Source organism: Lampetra planeri, chromosome 53, assembly GCF_965212315.1.
Source record: "Lampetra planeri chromosome 53, kcLamPlan1.2.h2, whole genome shotgun sequence".
NCBI classification, from domain to species: Eukaryota; Metazoa; Chordata; class Hyperoartia; order Petromyzontiformes; family Petromyzontidae; genus Lampetra; species Lampetra planeri.
The window spans coordinates 6985136-7002140 of record NC_136159.1 but is presented as its reverse complement, the minus strand read 5'-3'; the positions used below and the strand labels follow the sequence as shown (position 1 = coordinate 7002140).

Below are 17005 nucleotides of genomic sequence, written 5' to 3'. Positions count from 1 at the left end.
CAGAAGTACCCGGCGTTGCCCGGGTGAAAAATATATTTCTTAATAACCTAACATATATACACAGATGGCCTGCTACCCCTGCCCCCCCCCCCCCCAGCCACGATCTCCTCGGCCGCTGTGCAGTAATATCTACGGCCTATAGTGGTAGCATCTAGCAAATGTATAGTAGTAATCACTGCACGCATCGGGGTGGGGGGGACATCACGCAGTGAAGAATTTACCTGAGCGTTTAGTGTATTTTAAAAGCATTTTTAACGCAAAATAAAATATTCCCCTCACTACCAACTATTAGTCTTTTATCAACGGGACACTTTTTTACTGATTGGCCGTGTCGGGTGGTGGAGGGTTACAACACATTAATAAATATGGCGATCTAAACCCAATAACGTTGCTTATGAATAATGGTCGCGAAAGCCTACGTGTTACAAATTGACTAACTTTACTTAATAACCAGGCTACAGTCTACATTATAGACTGGCAGTACGCTCACCCAGCTTAATAACCAGGCTACAGTCTACATTATAGACTGGCAGTACACTCACCCAATTTAATAAGCAGGCTACAGTCTACATTATAGACTGGCGGTACGCTCACCCAGCTTAATGACTATTTGTACAGTCAACATTTAAAGAATCGATTCTTGGCGCGTCGGGTTTCAAAGTAATTAGACAGTTGTTTTTTCATTGGTATGTAATGTTTGAAAGTTTTCATAAGATTTTAAATGTATTTTCCCCCCGGGCAACGCTGGGTATATTGAGTTTATACCACAAAGTCGTCGCTTGACACGGGTGGGGTGTCGAGGCCTAGTACCGTGCAGAGCCTCCGGCCTCGCCTAAATTGCCCACCCGGCTGAGGCTGGGTACGGGTGCCGTTCCCCCCCCCCCCCCCCCCGCGCTACAATAATACTGTGTAATCGCTATAATTTTATTATCTACCGACCCTATAATAGTAATTGCACACATTGGGGTGGGAGGGGAGTGAAGAGGACGTGAAACTTTGATGAATTTACATCAGAGTCGCGTGTTAATGCGTGCGCATATTTTTAACGGGAATTAAAAATGGCGTCCACACCGCAGCGAATGCGTCGCTACCCGTTGCCAGGGGCAACCGCCATCCAATGAAACTGCGTATGGTCCGGCGACACACAGACACACAGACAGACAGACAGATTTGCGATTTTATATATATAGATTTGCAAAGAAAACGTCAATTGATGTGCATTTCTGAATCTATGTGGCCATTTGTTAAAAAGGCATGGGTCATTCAACAATATTTTGGAAAAGTTTGCAGACCACCATGAGAAAAGAAGCCAGATCCACCAAGTCAAAATCAAAGTATCTGTAGAAACCCATTTGACTAAACTACGAATGCCCTATTCTTTTTGTGCATTTTAAGCCCAGGTTTGGCCCAAAAGACACCTTCCTAATGTGCGCGTCATGCGCGTTGAGCCTTCATTGTATGAACAATAATTTCATAATTTGGAAAAAAATTGGTGAAACAAAAACTAACCTACTTCGAGCTGGAGTCGAACCAGCGACCTAAGGATTTCAACCACAAACCAACTATAGTCCTCTGCTCTACCAACTGTACTATCGAAGGGAGCCTGTAAGCCCTTCTATCACTTCACTACGAGTACATAGACCAGTAGCAATGAAGAGTCAAACCAGCACCCAGCACTTACACAGCCACAGTTACTGTACAGACAGGTGTGACAACAACTAATGAGCATTGGGCCAGTGGCACAATGGATAACGTATCTGACTATGGATCACAAGATTGTAGGTTCGGACTCCTGTCTGGCTTGTGGCTGTGTATTTGATTATCGTGATGTTTGAATGATTCTATTGTGTTCTGTCTTCGTGAAGGGTATTTAAATTCGTAATGTGACGAACGGACTGATTTAAACAAAAATATGGCGAACTTGGGTGATTTTATTTAAAAATTTCCGCTTTTTTTATCTCGATGTGTATAGAATGCCAGATGATTTTTTCATGTTAATTGTAGTTTAAGTTGCTCATTTAACTTGACTTCAAATACAAAAGGTTGGCTTTGGCAGAAAACATCGCTTCGAGAGATATTGACGGTTAGTCGAGACCAAATAGTGGCAGCCAAGGTGAGAGGGGATGTGCGATCACATCTAGAGAATGCCCATCACATCTAGAAAATGCCCATCACAGAGATCAATTGCCGAAATCACGTTGTGTGCAGGATATGGTGACGGCTGGCGAAGTCATTCCATGAGTACAGTAAATATATCATGTCTTACGATGCTGCCGCTGCTCATTTTAGGCTCGTACGTGTTGGATTCATACTTACGTCTTAAATGTATTTTAATCGAAGTGTCGTGCTGTCAAGTGAAATAAGAGTTGTTCAGAGAAGTACACCAATCCTTGGTATATTTTTGGCCACACATACCAAAGTGGGCCACGTGTAAGTCGGAAACGGTGTGTGTAAAGCTGCATTGGAATTCTTAGTGACCACCCCATATCGGGCCAGTGGCGCAATGGATAACGCGTCTGACTACGGATCAGAAGATTGTAGGTTCGACTCCTGCTTGGCTCGCGTCGCTTTTATTTTTTTTTAAACTTACCTATGTAAAATTAAATTTTTAAGCACGAAATGTGGCTGAGTGTTATTTTTTGCGAAGTAATTCGACCAATTAAATGTCGCGTCAGTTTCTAAAAGTGTTTCATTTCGGTAAGACAGCGAATTGATGTGGCGGGCGGGAGGGGATTTCATGCCGTTTATTGTGCAGGGACACCCTGCCGCCTAGTGGCGAAAATGTGTCACTTGATTTTATTTCGATTTCAAGCTTTCGTAACTGCAGGAATTCATCTTCTTGGTTCTTTCGGTAAAGTCACGTAGAAGGGAAGAACCAGTGGCATCAACATCTACAGAACATGACGAGCCAGTGGCATCTATATCTGCAGATCGTTGAGAACCAGTGGCATCTACATCTACAGAACGTGAAGAACCAGTGTCATCTACATCTGCAGAACATGAAGAACCAGTGGCATCTACATCTCCAAAACGTGAAGAACCAGTGACATCTACATCTACAGAACGTGAAGAACCAGTGGCATCTACATCTGCAGAACGTGAAGAACCAGTGGCATCTACATCTGCAAAACATGAAGAACCAGTGGCATCTACATCTGCAGAACATGAAAAACCAGTGGCATCTACATATACGGAACATGAAGAACCAGTGAAGAACCAGTGGCGTCTACATCTGCAGAACACGAAGAACCAGTGGCATCTCCATCTACAGAACATGAAGAACCAGTGGCATCTCCATCTACAGAACGTAAAGAAGCAGTGACATCTACATCTGCAGAAAGTGAAGAACCAGTGGCATCTACATCTGCAGAACATGAAGAACCAGTGGCATCTACATCTACAGAACATGAAAAACCAGTGGCATCTACATCTGCAGGAGAGTATACGACGTTTAAAGCCATTCCCCGTGTTAAGTATACATGCCGTAAAACGTGTTTAGAATTGACGGGTGTAAATTTGGGACTTACGAACAGACCTTCTGGAACCTAACTTGTTGCAATCATTGGCGATGTTCTCCCCGCCACGGGGTGATGTTTTTGAGCTGCTCTAAATCAGTGGTCCCCAACCCCCGGTCCGTGGCCTGTTAGGAACCGGGCCACACAGCAGCAGGAGGTGAGAGCGGTGAGTCCGCGCGTGGCCCCCCCATGATTTTATTATTGACCACTTCCGTCCCGCACTGCGCACTTGTCTCAGTCACAGTTTTGGTAAGTCCACAAGCTAACCCCGAGTAGCCAAAATGAGTAAAAAAACAAACGTCGCTGGAGAGCTTCTTTGCAAAAGGGGAGAAAGACCCAATGATGAACATCCCCCACCCACCCCCGGTCCGTGAAAGGATCGTCTTCCACGAAACCGATCCCTGGTGTCATTAAATGTTTGGGGACCGCTGCAGTGTAACACATTCCTGCGGAGGGAGCTGTTAGGAACGTTGGGTTGCTCGGTCAATGGCCAGGGTCAACGGCGGCGTGGTGTATACCGCAAACATGCCCGACTGTGAGCGCGGGCACAAGCCGGCGTGAGTAGGTTAAACGTTGAGTTTTATAAGGGCACCACGGGGTGACCAGCCCCTCCCCACCCAGCCCCTCCCCACCCTCCCCTCCCCACCCAGCCTCACCCTCCCCACCCAGCCCCTCCCCACCCTCCCCTCCCCACCCCCCTCCCCACCCAGCCCCTCCCCACCCTCCCCACCCTCCCCACCCAGCCCCTCCCCACCCTCCCCACCCAGCCCCTCCACACCCAGCCCCACCCCTCCCACCCCCCAACCAGCCTCACCCTCCCCACCCAGCCCCTCCCCACCCTCCCCTCCCCACCCAGCCCCACCCTCCCCACCCAGCCCCTCTCCACCCTCCCCACCCAGCCCCTCCCCACCCTCCCCTCCCCACCCAGCCCCACCCCACCCTCTCCACCAAGCCCCTCCCCACCCTCCCCTCTCTACCCAGCCCCACCCCTCCCATTTTTGGATGCACGACGGACGGACACAATCACCCCTGTGGGCTGGTGTGTAACCAGGAGGCTCCTTACCAGTGAAACGTCTCCTGTAGCGACATCTAGCGATGCCTTTGTGTTGTTGTTCATCTGCTGTGAGTGACGTGGACCGAAGCAAAGGGGGTGGAGTTAACAGAGGAGGGGGCGTGGCTTAGCTCAGCTGATCGCAGTCGCGTTTCGCGCCAACATCGAAAACTTCCCGCATCCACAATCAGCCGTACGGACAACCTTCACGAACTCTTCTCGTCGTACGGTACGAATAGTACATCTTGTTTTACACACACACATACAGAGATATGGCATAGATTGTTGTCACGGGTGCCTGTGAGCAGAATGTAAAAGTTTATTATTTCCCGCTCAATTCGGGTGTAACTGTACACGCGGTGTTTTACACTGCGTGTGTTTCACGACGTCGGCTAGGTTTTTGCCTCTTGCTGTGTTTGTTGTGGGGGTGGTGGTGGTGGTGGTGTTTGAGCCACGTTGCAATCGACGTTGTTAGGTTGCCAGATATCCGCGCTCAGGAACTTCAAACTTCGTTGCGAAAGTTGTCTTTTATTATCACTGTACCTTCGGAAGGGTTGTGTGTGTGTGTGGATCCGTGGTTTATGTTGCCGTTGCGTTTTACGAATTGTTACCCATTCGTCTTAATATTATATCGATAGGCGAGAAGTACTTGTTAGCATTAATGATAACTAGCAATTGAGAATTACTTTGCAAGTCCACTGCCGGACGAAGGCCTCCTCTCCGTGCCCGGGCCGCACTTGCTGTGCATGGGTTTAGAGGGGGCATTAAAACTCGCGCACGACAGCGAAGCACCATTAATTATACAGCACCACTAATTATACAGCAGCTCAAACGCAATAAGTTCGGTGTTTGCACGCACTACAAGACGTGCAAATCGATAATATCGCTGCTGGGCCGAGAGCGGTGGCGCTTCGGTTAGCGCACCCCGACGCTGTTGAAATCCCGACAAGAAAGCCGATCGCATTCTTAGGTTTTTTTGGTAAAGTCACTTTACCGAAAAAACCTAAGAATATGAATCCTTGCAGTCACGAAAGCTTCAAATCTAGAAGCCGATCGCAGTTTTCGTCGTGGCTAACATCGGATGGTGGCGCTTTCGTTTTTGAGTTCTGTGTTTCATATAAGCACCGGGTCCTGGACTTCCACCGGCGAGATGTGTTGGTCAGATGCGGCGGGCCGAGGCCTTCACCAGTCGTGACAATTGCGTTGACACGTTAAGGGTGGGGGACAGTACTCAAGTATGTACCCAGGAAACGTGGGACGTTGAGTCAACTCTAGATTTGAAGCTTTCGTGACTGCAAGGATTCATACTCTTAGGTTTTTTTCGGTAAAGTCACGTAGGTAAAAAAAAATATATATATAAATAAAATAAATCACTAAAATAAAAAATACAATTTATTTCTATTATTGTTTTTTTATTTTTTACCTACGTGACTTTACCGAAAAAACCTAAGATTACGTTGAGTCAACGTCGCACGTGTTTACTGGGTTACACAGTGTCATTGAATCACTGTGTGCATGTGCGGGTGACGACTTAGGCGTCTGTAAACTCTGATGATGATGATCATCATCAGACCTCAACTCAACTCGCTCCTGCTTTATTTGTGGCCCGTTTCATGTTTCCGTTGTCGGCTGTTGGGGTTGTTGTGTTCTAGGATTTATTTTCCTCATTCACTACGAACGGGTTTTTACGGAGTTGTGTGCATTCATTGTTTTGATTGGCATTTTTACTCCTTAGATGTGCTTCGCCCTTTCACGCTTGCCCAACTCTCACCTAAAGTTCCAAATAAACACGTAAAAAACGTGTGAAAGCACTTGTAGATTGTGCAAAAAAAACCGTAATCGTTATCAGTTGTTGAAGAAATGCACTGCGGTTCCCGTGTTTTGGTTGGGTCACCATGAAAACACATTTAAGCGAATGTCAGTGGTGACCGGCTCCAATAAAATGTTGACGGTGACCTTTATTTATTTGAATACACTGCACTTCTTGAGGAACTTGCCGATGGTTTTGTTTGCATAATGTACAAAGGCTGGGTACACGTGTTTTGTGTAAAATGAGCTACACTGTGGTATAAAGTTGTGTTGCTCTTCGGGTCTCACTTTATTGGAAGTCGGCAAAATTCATACTTGTCAACCCCTTATCAGTACCCTACCTTATTACAGACTAATTCAGACCTTATTTGTCACACCGTGCCCTTATAAACCTCAACGTTCATGCTACTTAGTCACATCACAAGGGAGAAACACAAACAAATATTTAAAAAAATGTTGCCCGTATTGAAACGGCTGTATGCTGTATGAACCTGAAAACGAAATTTCCCTGTACAAGAATACGGCTAAACGGGTTTAGAGGTATGATAAATGATCAAAGCGTTGGCCCAAAATGCTAAGACACAAACCAGCGCAAAAAAGGACAATTTAGCAACTATGCAAACACATTTTGCCCTGACACCCTTCAGTACTGCTATTCAAGTACAGTATTGTACTTCCAAGGAAAAGTACACGTTGGAAATTGTTTCATTATCCACGAGTAATGCTTGATTTTCCTTTTTTATCGTCTTTGTAAGTCTCATTTGTGTGTTTTTTTGTCCTTGCTGTCTTGGTCTATCCCGTTCTCAGTCTTCAATTGAGTTTGGGTTTTATTTTAAGGTTCTATCTGGTCGCGTAAAGATGCCTGGTGGACGCAAGTACTTGGACCTCATTGCTGCAGTGACAGAGAACATGGGCATCGGCATGAGGGGCGATCTCCCGTGGAGCCCCAAACATCTCAAGTGAGTGTGCGTCGTCGGGTCTGACCACATTTTACGCGAATGTATTTGTCCGTTTGATCAATTTTTTACGTTTGGTTCTTTTCGACCATGCTATAAGTAAAAGGAAGCAGTGCAACTAGCACAAAATAGAATGAGGTTGACAGAGCTCATCGTTTCTAAATGAAGATGGAAAGGAACTAAAGAGACAAGCGGCGATGGTGAACGATGGTCAATAATAATAACAGCCTTGCGGTGGAACACGAGATGGAGTGATGAAATTGGCTCGTGCACATGTTACTGGGTGGGTTGTTGTCTCACAGGATTCTGAGGAATATTGTTGGCTTGGAGAGGCCTTCACCTAGTAGTGGATAGACCATGGCATGATGATGATGAAGACAGCAAGGAAATTGTGCCAATGTGACATCCGCAGTGATCTTGTGATTCTCGGTTATATGCTGATGACCAATGCTGATGATGGGTTTTTCTGTCACGGGTTGTCGTACAGTTATATGACCAGTTAGCATGCAGTCACGGGGGTGTTTTGTGGCTGGAAACTCCATAATGTTATTCATTGACTTGTGTGAAGATGTGCATATTGTAAGTTTTAGTTAATGGATCAAAGACATGGTTGCTAACTAAGACACGTAAAACATGCTACAAGTTCGCCAAAGATCTAGCAGAGAAGTATGTTCGGAGTACAGGATCATTTTCAATTCCATGGATTTTATTATCTGTAGGGTTATCTGCAAATTTACTCCACTTATCCGAGGGAAAGCGTTGTGGCAAATTGCAGATGAAAGAAAACATTTGCAACAAATGGCACTTCAGCCAGCCACTCATAGGGGGTAACTACTACTTTCAATATTTTAGGCACTTGCAGCCTCAACAGGGTAATTCCCACTTTGCCCCATGATGTTTTCTGGGCTGAGAGATTTCCCTTCCCCCAAGAAGACTTCACAGAAATGCTCAGTAAATCTGCAAACCTGTTCCTGGGGGTTAGAGATCAGACCACCTTTCTTTGCCCTAAGGATGGTGATATGTGTGGGGCTGCAAGTAGCTTTTTTGATGGAATGAAAGAGTGATTTGTGACCGCGGGCTACTGAGGCAGATTCCGTCTCCTCAGTAACCTCCGACCGCCATTTATCCTTGCAGTGCTGTACGGCTCTCCGAACCTCAGAGCGAAGGCGGTTAGCCTCATTCTCTGATGTAGATTGCTTTATATCGGCAGTGGGCCTGTCAATTTTTCTCAGCCAGCCGTAACACCTCCATCAGCCAGGGTCTCTGGGGGGGTTTGCACCGTGTACCCAAAGCACCCATTGCAGCTGCATAAGCCACAGTTCTAAACCTCGTCCATTTCCCCTCGGCATCAGGAGGAGGGGGGGGGCGATGCCAACCCTAGCTGCAAGCGATGATGAAATTCTCATTTGCATCTTTCATCAACTACCTGAGACCAGGCTACTGGTTTTGAATGGGGTCCAAGATGAACACCCACCACCAGAGTTTAAGAATGGCAGCCACATCTTACAGATGACAAGCCAATGGTCAGTGGGCAGATCAGCTGCATGGTAGGTCCTGGTGTCAAGGACATGGGCCCGCATCCGCTGTTCCATCACAGTATAGTCCAGCAGATGTTCCTGCTTGGACCTGGCATGCATCCATGATGTTATGTGGATGCGCCAATGCTGGAACAGCGTGTTGGTAATTACAAACCCATTGGCTGCACAAAAGTTTAGCAGCCTCCTACTGTTGTTTTTGAGCTGATCTGGCCCACGTCTTCCAAACACTCCTGTTCAGGTGCCGGTGTCATGACTCACTCGGGTATTAAAGTCACCAAACAGGTTAACTATCCCGTGGGGCCACTTTAGCTAGCACCTGTGACAGGGGGCCATAGATGGCATTTGACTCATCAGCCTTGCCTGCACTGATGTTCATCTTCAGCGGGGGCATAAGCAACCACCATCATTTACCACCTCCTGTTGATGGGGAGGCGAGCCCACAGTCGCCTGGGGCTTACGGCTTCCCATACTTCACCACCATCCTCCCACGTCCCCTTCATAATTTTGTTCAGAAGAAGAGCCACTCCCTGTTGTTTAGAGTAGACGACTGTCCACCCCTCATGGTGACTGGAGCCAGAGTTAATCCACACACTCTCCCACATACACAAATACACAGCAACAGTCACCATTAAATGACAGTGATGTTAACAAACTGTTTCTGACAAACCAGGTTCAGTTTAAGGCCACGTAAAGTGTAGAAGGCCCGCTGCTTGGAGACCACAAGTATTGGTTGACCAGGTATTATGGGTTAACGGCATGATATGATTGGCAGACGTACGTGTGCATAGCCACCAACAGCAGAGGGCATCCTAACCCTAATTCACACTTGCGGTATGCAGGTGTGTGTGGCAGCCTTAAGAGCCCAGTGATTGGAGCCAGTTTGTCCAAATACATTCTCCCAGTAGTTGAACTGTAGAATTACCATCCTGTGTTTGTCCATAAAATCTACATGTATAACTAAGCATGATCTGATCATTCTTACGTTCATGATACGTGCTTCAAATTGTGCTTTTGCAAAGTGATCATTTCTCTATTTTATGCAAATGACATGATAACGATATCAGAGCTAATGGAGTGAAAATACCAAAAAAACAATGTAATTGATACCATGCATGTCGGACAAAAAAACATAAATTCTTGCATAAAATTTTGAGGCCAAATTATGACAATTCATTGAATTGCTGGGGAAAGGTGAAATGTCACAAACTTTTAAATAACACAGTGAAAATGTAATTACTACAGCCAATTAACATGGTAATATCAGTTGCCTCAATGCAGCAGTATGTATATTGAGTAGTTAGTGCAACGATGTCGTGTACAGTACATTGTTTTCTCTCTCTCAGTGCCAAACAACATTTTGCTGGAAGGCATTTTTTATGACAGTAAAAAATGGTTATGAAATGTTTAATTTCGTGAAACAATTTACAACAGTCATCTAAAAACTTCGAGCAAAACCTTTTAGAAATGTATGAGACCCTGCAATTTTATTGTAGGTGAAAGGTGATGGGTCAAACCTAGGTCAGCATTCATAACATAGATCGCCGGTTCATTCTGGTCAAAATGAGGCCTTAACTGACTGCATGAAAAAAATGTATCAAGTTCTGTCACTGATAGAGTGACAGAGAATGACAAATTCAGTTTTTTATAATTATATTTTGAATAAAGTGGTTTAGTTATACTAATTTTCTTTATCTTAAATGACAAGAGCTGCAAAAAGACACAGCCAAATTTACACAATTTTAAATAAGGGGTCAGATTCACTTCTGAATTAAAGTAGTGAAACACATTGTCACTGATGTATCCCATTGTTGGTGATCGAGGCATCGTCACACATGAGAACATTTGAACACATGGCAATCAGGCCCGTGCAATTCCAGGTTACTCTTGCAATAAATATAAAGCGACTTTATGGGTGCTTCTCTCATGGTTAAATTAAGGACGTCATTTTCATTTTTTTGTGTTTTATTCTTTCGTATACATTTTTGGGAAGTGGAATACTGGAAAGCAAGTTCAGTGGGGGTGTTGAATAGTTGACCGTTTAAAATAGAGTGAATACAATCCAGCTTGGCACATTGCATAACAAATTGTCTTGAAGTTTACGTAATTCTCACTTTGTTTGTGATTTTTATCTTTTACAGGATAGACTTCGACTTTTTCCAGACCATAACTGCTGCTGCAGCTGAAGGTATTTAAAGCAAAAGAACAAGGCATCGCTGAGATCCTGGCTATGAATCGAAATTTAAGTCGCCCGCGGTTATACTGGGTCTTCAAGTGTAGCAAGATGATGGTCTCCAGTCACCGGTGACTGCACAGAACTCCTCGCATTATGTTATTCAAAAATTGTTAACTTAATTTGGATGCTTTCTAGCTCTGAGAAGTAAAACTATCAGTTTTATTGCCGTGTGATGAATATTTTTCTGTCGCAGAGTGTGTGGGAAGTGCACCCCCGGGTGACTAAAGGGATCTTGGAAGCAGTTCTGTGAAATCTGCTTCCACTGGCCGTTTCGTTTTCGGCTGAAACCCAGGTTCAAACCCAGGATCTCAGCGGTCTGACCTCTGAGCCATGTGGATACCTCAAAATAATTTAATCTTACACGCTTCAATGGATGTATGCATCGGTAGTGTGAGAATATATCTATCAATAAATAAATGCATCTTTAAATGCCTAATAGTAATAATTTACAAATACCAGACACTTATTTTAAGGTTGTCATCCTGTAATAAGGGGTGGACTGTAAGGCCAACGTAAAATTCAGTGCTTTGTCAATCTACTGCTGGATGAAGGCCTCCCCAAACCGTGTTCATTATGGGGGTTTGTTCCACCATACTTCACCGCACTGCTACATACTGGTTGGTGAATTGAGAAGCTCGGGATAGGTTCATATATCATTCGCCACTGACGTTAGGTTGTCTGGTAAAGGCCACAGTACAAGGATGCACAATCTGGTCAGAGCTCCCGAGGTAGAGCAAGAAGGCGATGGACGGATGACGAAGTTAATTGACAGGGATGGAGACTGACAATACGGTGAGACTGATGTAGGGCCGGGAGAAGTGAAGGGAGGTGCTGAATACCACCACCCCTCTGGAAAGAAGAGGACACGAGACAATGAGACAACAACATTGTCAGCGTCATCATCATCATGGCTACCTTCATCTGCATTCTTATCATCACCACCATTGCCATCATTAATATCATTATTTGGCCATGAATCGCCATTGTTCATGTCACAATTTTAAATATTCGTGTCACTATATTAATCTATATAAGATACTAGCGGGAAGTACCCGGCGTTGCCCGGTGGAAAAATATATTTCAAAACGTCTCTTAAAAACATAACATATACATACACAAATTCTAAGCTATTGTGAAAGCCCGGCGTGCCGTCTGTCCATTTGTCCATCAACAAAATTAAAAGAGGCTTGCAGAAGTCCAAAAAGTTATAGAAAGTGGGGGGTAAATAGTTGATCCTAAAGGTTTCTGAAAATTGTCGACCCCCCCCCTCAAAAAAATGTTTTACTCCCGCGTAGGCATATATACCAAAACACCCAACATACAATAGCGTGCGTAGTATCTAGTGACTCTATAGTAGTATCTGACTATAGTAGTATCTGGCTCTACAGTAGTATCTACTGACTCTATAGTAGTATCTATTTATTTTCTATAGTAGTATCTACTGACTCTGTAGTTATATCGACTGACTGTACAGTAGTCTCTACTGAGCCCAGTAGTAGCTACTGACTGTATAGTTGTATCTACTTACTGTAGTAGTAACTACTGACCCTACAGTAGTATCTACCGACTCTATAGTAGTAACTACTAACTCTATAGCAGTATCTGCTGACTCTATAGTAGTGTGGTGACATACTAGACATCACTAGAGGGTAGCCACAGTACCCAGTGGAAGGGGGTGTTGTAGGGGCATGGCCCTGGAAACGATGAGAGAGAGCGCGTGAGGACGTGGCCTTTGGGTGAACCCGGGAGGACACGTGACCGGACGAGATGGAAGGGGCTACCCCCAACGGGGGGTGAGTGGGACACGTGATGAGGTACCAGAGCCCTCGAGAAGAATCTGGAAGGTTGTGTGGCCCACCCCACAGCGGATATAAACCGGGGCGGAGAGGCCGGCGGGGTCGCCGTCATAGGAGTGCAGCTGAAGAGAGATGGGGCCTGCCCGCCAAGTCCTGGATCCTCAGTTTTCGGGCGTGAGAGAAGACGTCGAGAGCTGGGCAATGTGTTCGCTGGCCCGGCAGATTATATAGTGTTCCCGTGAGTGTTATGCAGCTATCCAAGGTGGTCACCACCCTTAGTCGTTATCCCGTGACTGTAGAATTACCTGTGTTGTGTTAGTGTATAAAACTTGTTGCCTCTGTAGGGCTGTTACAGAGAGCCCGTTATGCATGGCAGCCTATGGTAAACAAGCACAGTGGGCGGGGCTACGTCAGTGCACGGGCAGGTGCCCTCTACGACGTCCGCGCTTCGGACGTTACGATCCCCCGGGGCCCCACCCCTCAGGGAGGGGGGTGTATAAAAGGGGAATGTATCGGGGGGCTCGGGAGTGATGTTTAGCTAAAGAAGAGGAGGCGGAAGACGTCTGAGATAGAGCCCTGGACTCCCCCTGGTACGCCGTCCTTATCAGGACCGCGCAGGCTCAAGCCAGTGGCGTGGTACCAGAGCCAGAGCCAGTGCTGGTCTGGACTCTGGGTACCGGGCCCGACTGACCAGTGTCGGGCCAAGATAGCCTCCCCTAGCCCATTAGTGGAGGACTCAGAGGCAGGCTAAGGTTAGCCTAGAGGTGTGTCCTCAGATAGACGGGTGAGGGGGCCGATACCCCCTCAATTGTGTATGTCACAAAGTTGGTATTCAAATAAACAAGTGTGCCTCCAACTCCGGTGTCAACGAGTCATAAGCGTTACTACACCTCCATACTCAAGAGTGCGTCTCAATAGAACCCACTACAGTAGTATCCACTGACTATAGTATTAACTACTAACTCCATAGCAGTATCTACTGAGTCTATAATAATATCTGCTGACGCTATAGCAGTATCTGCTGACTATAGCAGTTTCTACTGACTATAGTCGTTACTACTGACTGCAGCAGTATATACTGACTAGTGGAATCTACTGGCTGTAGTATTATCTACTGACTATAGTAGTATATATTGACTACGGTAGTATCTACCGTCTCTATAGCAGTAACTACTGACTCTGCAGTAGTATCTAATGACTATAGCAGTATCTACCGACTATTGTCGTATGTACCGACTCTATAGTAGTAACTACTGACTATAGTAATATCCACTGACTATAGTAGTAACTACTAACTCTACAGTAGTATCCACTGACTATAGTAGTCTCTACTGACTAGTAGTATTTACTGATCGTAGTAGAATCTACTGACAGTATATACGAACTACACAGTAGTATCTACTGACTATAGTAGCAAGTGTGCCTCCAACTCCGGTGTCAACGAGTCATAAGCGTTACTACATCTGGCGTCAGAAGTGAAACAAAGTACGAACATGGATACACGCCGGACGACTCGAGTCGGAGTACCAGGAGCGGAGGACACCGCTGCAGTTGGAGAGCCCGAGACGGCTGAAGATGCCATCGAGCAGCCGGGGCTGGGTGCATCCACGCCACAGCAGCTGGAGGAAGGGGAGCCGTCGACGGAGGGGCTGAGGCAGGCGCACGCGAAGCTGGCCGAGCTGCTGTACGCCGCAGCCGCCATGCTCGATAACATCACACGGCTGGGGGCTGCGGGACCGCCACGAGGCGACGGCAGCCAACGACCACAGCGCCTTCCCGCCATTTCAACGGAGCAACATTTTGAAACTCCCGCCATCGCCGCAGCTGCTGTTGAGGGCGTGGCCGCTCTAAGCATCGCGTCCAACGGCGGGAGTACAGTACCTGCCGCGTCACCACGGGTGCGACCGGCGATGCCATCGCTGCTTCGGGCCGACGCTGAGTCGAGTGAGGGAGACGAGGGAGCGCGATCGTCCTCTGCAGCCGCTGCCTTACATCAGCGACTGCCGCCGCTCAAAGAATTTGTGGGCGAGGAGGGCGACTGGGGCGGCTTCCAGCGGCGCTTCCTCGCTCACCAGGAGATGGCACAGTGGACAGACGCCGAGGCTCTCCGAGCACTGCCAGCACTCCTCGACAGCGACGCCCTCGCCACACTAACATCGGCAACGAAGGAGAGGCGTTCCACGCTGCGGAAGGCGATGCAAGTGCTGTCCGCTGTGTATGGGCCACCATCGGACTGTCGTCAACTCTTTTACGATCGCCAGCGGGGGACGAAGGAGTCGCCCCTGGCGTACCGTACAAGCCTCCTGGCGCTGGCAAAGGAAGCCTTTCCACGAATGGACGACGAGGGGATCGACGCCATGGTGACAGAAAAGATACTTTTGCTGGCGGACGACTTAGACATCGTCATTGTCGCACAGGACGATGCAGAAATGTGCTCCCTCCAAGCGGCCCGTCTCCTCCACGCAAACCTGTCCTCTCAACGACGGAAGGCCAGCAAGGCGGCGAGCGGGCGCGCCGTCGCTGCGGCCACCCTCCCGGCGGAAGAGGTTTGCGCCATCAACCATCGACGGCAGCACGGAGCGGGAGCGCGGGGGGACCGGGCCGGTTCAAGCCATCTACAACGTCCATCGTCGCCACCAGCGCTTCCACGCTGCTACAACTGCGGCATCCGGGGCCACGTCGCCTCGGGGTGCCGCTCTCCTCGGCAGCGCGGGACGACACCTCAACGGGACGCCGGCCCTCGTCACAAGCTCCACCATCATAATCCGGCGAGTCGCGGCACCCCTCACGTTTGGCCCACGCACACGCCCGTCGCACACTTAAACACCGCAGCGAAGGGGGGGCCAATATCGCGTACCATGGCACCAACACGCACCGCTCTGGGTACTCACATTGAACCCAGCCAGTGGTCCGTGTTGGCCCATCGGGTTGTAGCCGCGTCGTCGGGGTCGTCGGCCGTTGTGGGTCACATCGATGGGGTGGAGGTTCGCATCTTGGTCGATACAGGAGCATCGGCGACCATTATTTCGGAGTTGATTTATAACATTCTCCCTGCCCAGAGCCGTCCTTTGATGCCTGTTAATGTGCCATTCTTTGCTGCTAACGGGGGTTCACTTGGCATCATCGGACAAATTCGAGCCCAAATTTGTGTCGGGGATATTAAATTATCTGGGCCGATTTTTGTTTCCTCCTCGCTGGCGGTTCCGTGCCTGCTGGGGACGGATTTCCTGGCCAAAATGCCGATTAGGATATTAATCGACCAGGGATGCATTGAGCTCCCATCGGGCCGACGCATGGCGTTTTTGCCATCCCCCGCTACGAGCCGGACGGCGTTCGCGACGGTGCCGGCGTTCGTAGATAGAACGGTGCGCGTTCCTCCGGGGGCGCAAATGTTAATTCCTTTGAGACTTCGGCGGCCCTTCGCTAAGGGCATTGGGGCTCAAGGGGTTTTGCTGGGACCGTCTAGGGCCGGGGTCAGTGGACCTAATTTACTCCCGGCCCAGACCATAGTGAGAGGGGATGGAGAACCCTTCATCGCGGTCCTCAATGTGGGCTCGCAGACGGTGGTGGTCCCACAGGGGACCGTGCTTGCTCACGCAACGCCGGTGCCCTGTGAGGAACCCGTCGCGAGTCATGTCGGCGCTGCCCCTGGACCGCGACCACATTCAGACAGCGATGAAGGGTGGCTCGAGGCGCTTTGCGCGGGATCGACGGACCTGTCAAATTTAGAGCGCCAACGTCTTAAGACACTACTGAGGGAATTTTCCGACGTTTTCAGTCGGGATAAATACGATTTGGGCTGCACTCATCTGCTGCGTCACCATATTGATACGGGTGACAGCGCGCCAATACGCCAAAATCCTTTTCGGTTGAGTCCCGCCGAAAAGGACCATGTCAAATCGGCTGTTGATGACATGCTAGCCGCCGACATAATTTCTCCCTCCAACAGCCCTTGGGGAGCGCCGATCGTCCTGGTTAAGAAGCAGGACGGTTCGTTGCGGTTTTGCGTTGACTTTCGGCGCCTTAATAAAATTACGGTTGCCGACGCATACCCGCTCCCACGGATGGACGAATCGCTTGACGCCTTGGCGGGAGCGCGATTCTTCT

General features: G+C 47.9%; 1 protein-coding gene and 1 non-coding gene across 3 annotated transcripts in view; both read left to right on the top strand.

Annotated features, from left to right (window-relative positions):
- The first annotated feature begins 2489 nt into the window (after positions 1–2489).
- Positions 2490–2562, top strand: TRNAR-ACG (transfer RNA arginine (anticodon ACG)). The gene has a single exon. It is a non-coding gene; the product is annotated as a tRNA-Arg (tRNA).
- Positions 2563–4681: 2119 nt separating this feature from the next.
- Positions 4682–17005, top strand: part of DHFR (dihydrofolate reductase) — a 54843-nt gene continuing 42519 nt past the window's right edge. The window contains exons 1-3 of one of the 2 annotated variants that reach the window (XM_078617347.1): positions 4682–4795; positions 7183–7334; positions 11008–11054. In XM_078617347.1, the coding sequence (XP_078473473.1) occupies positions 7234–7334; positions 11008–11054 (148 nt within the window). In that variant the 5' untranslated portion in view covers positions 4682–4795; positions 7183–7233. The remainder of the gene's footprint in view (positions 4796–7182; positions 7335–11007; positions 11055–17005) is intronic. The other variant, XM_078617346.1, reaches the window with a different exon arrangement.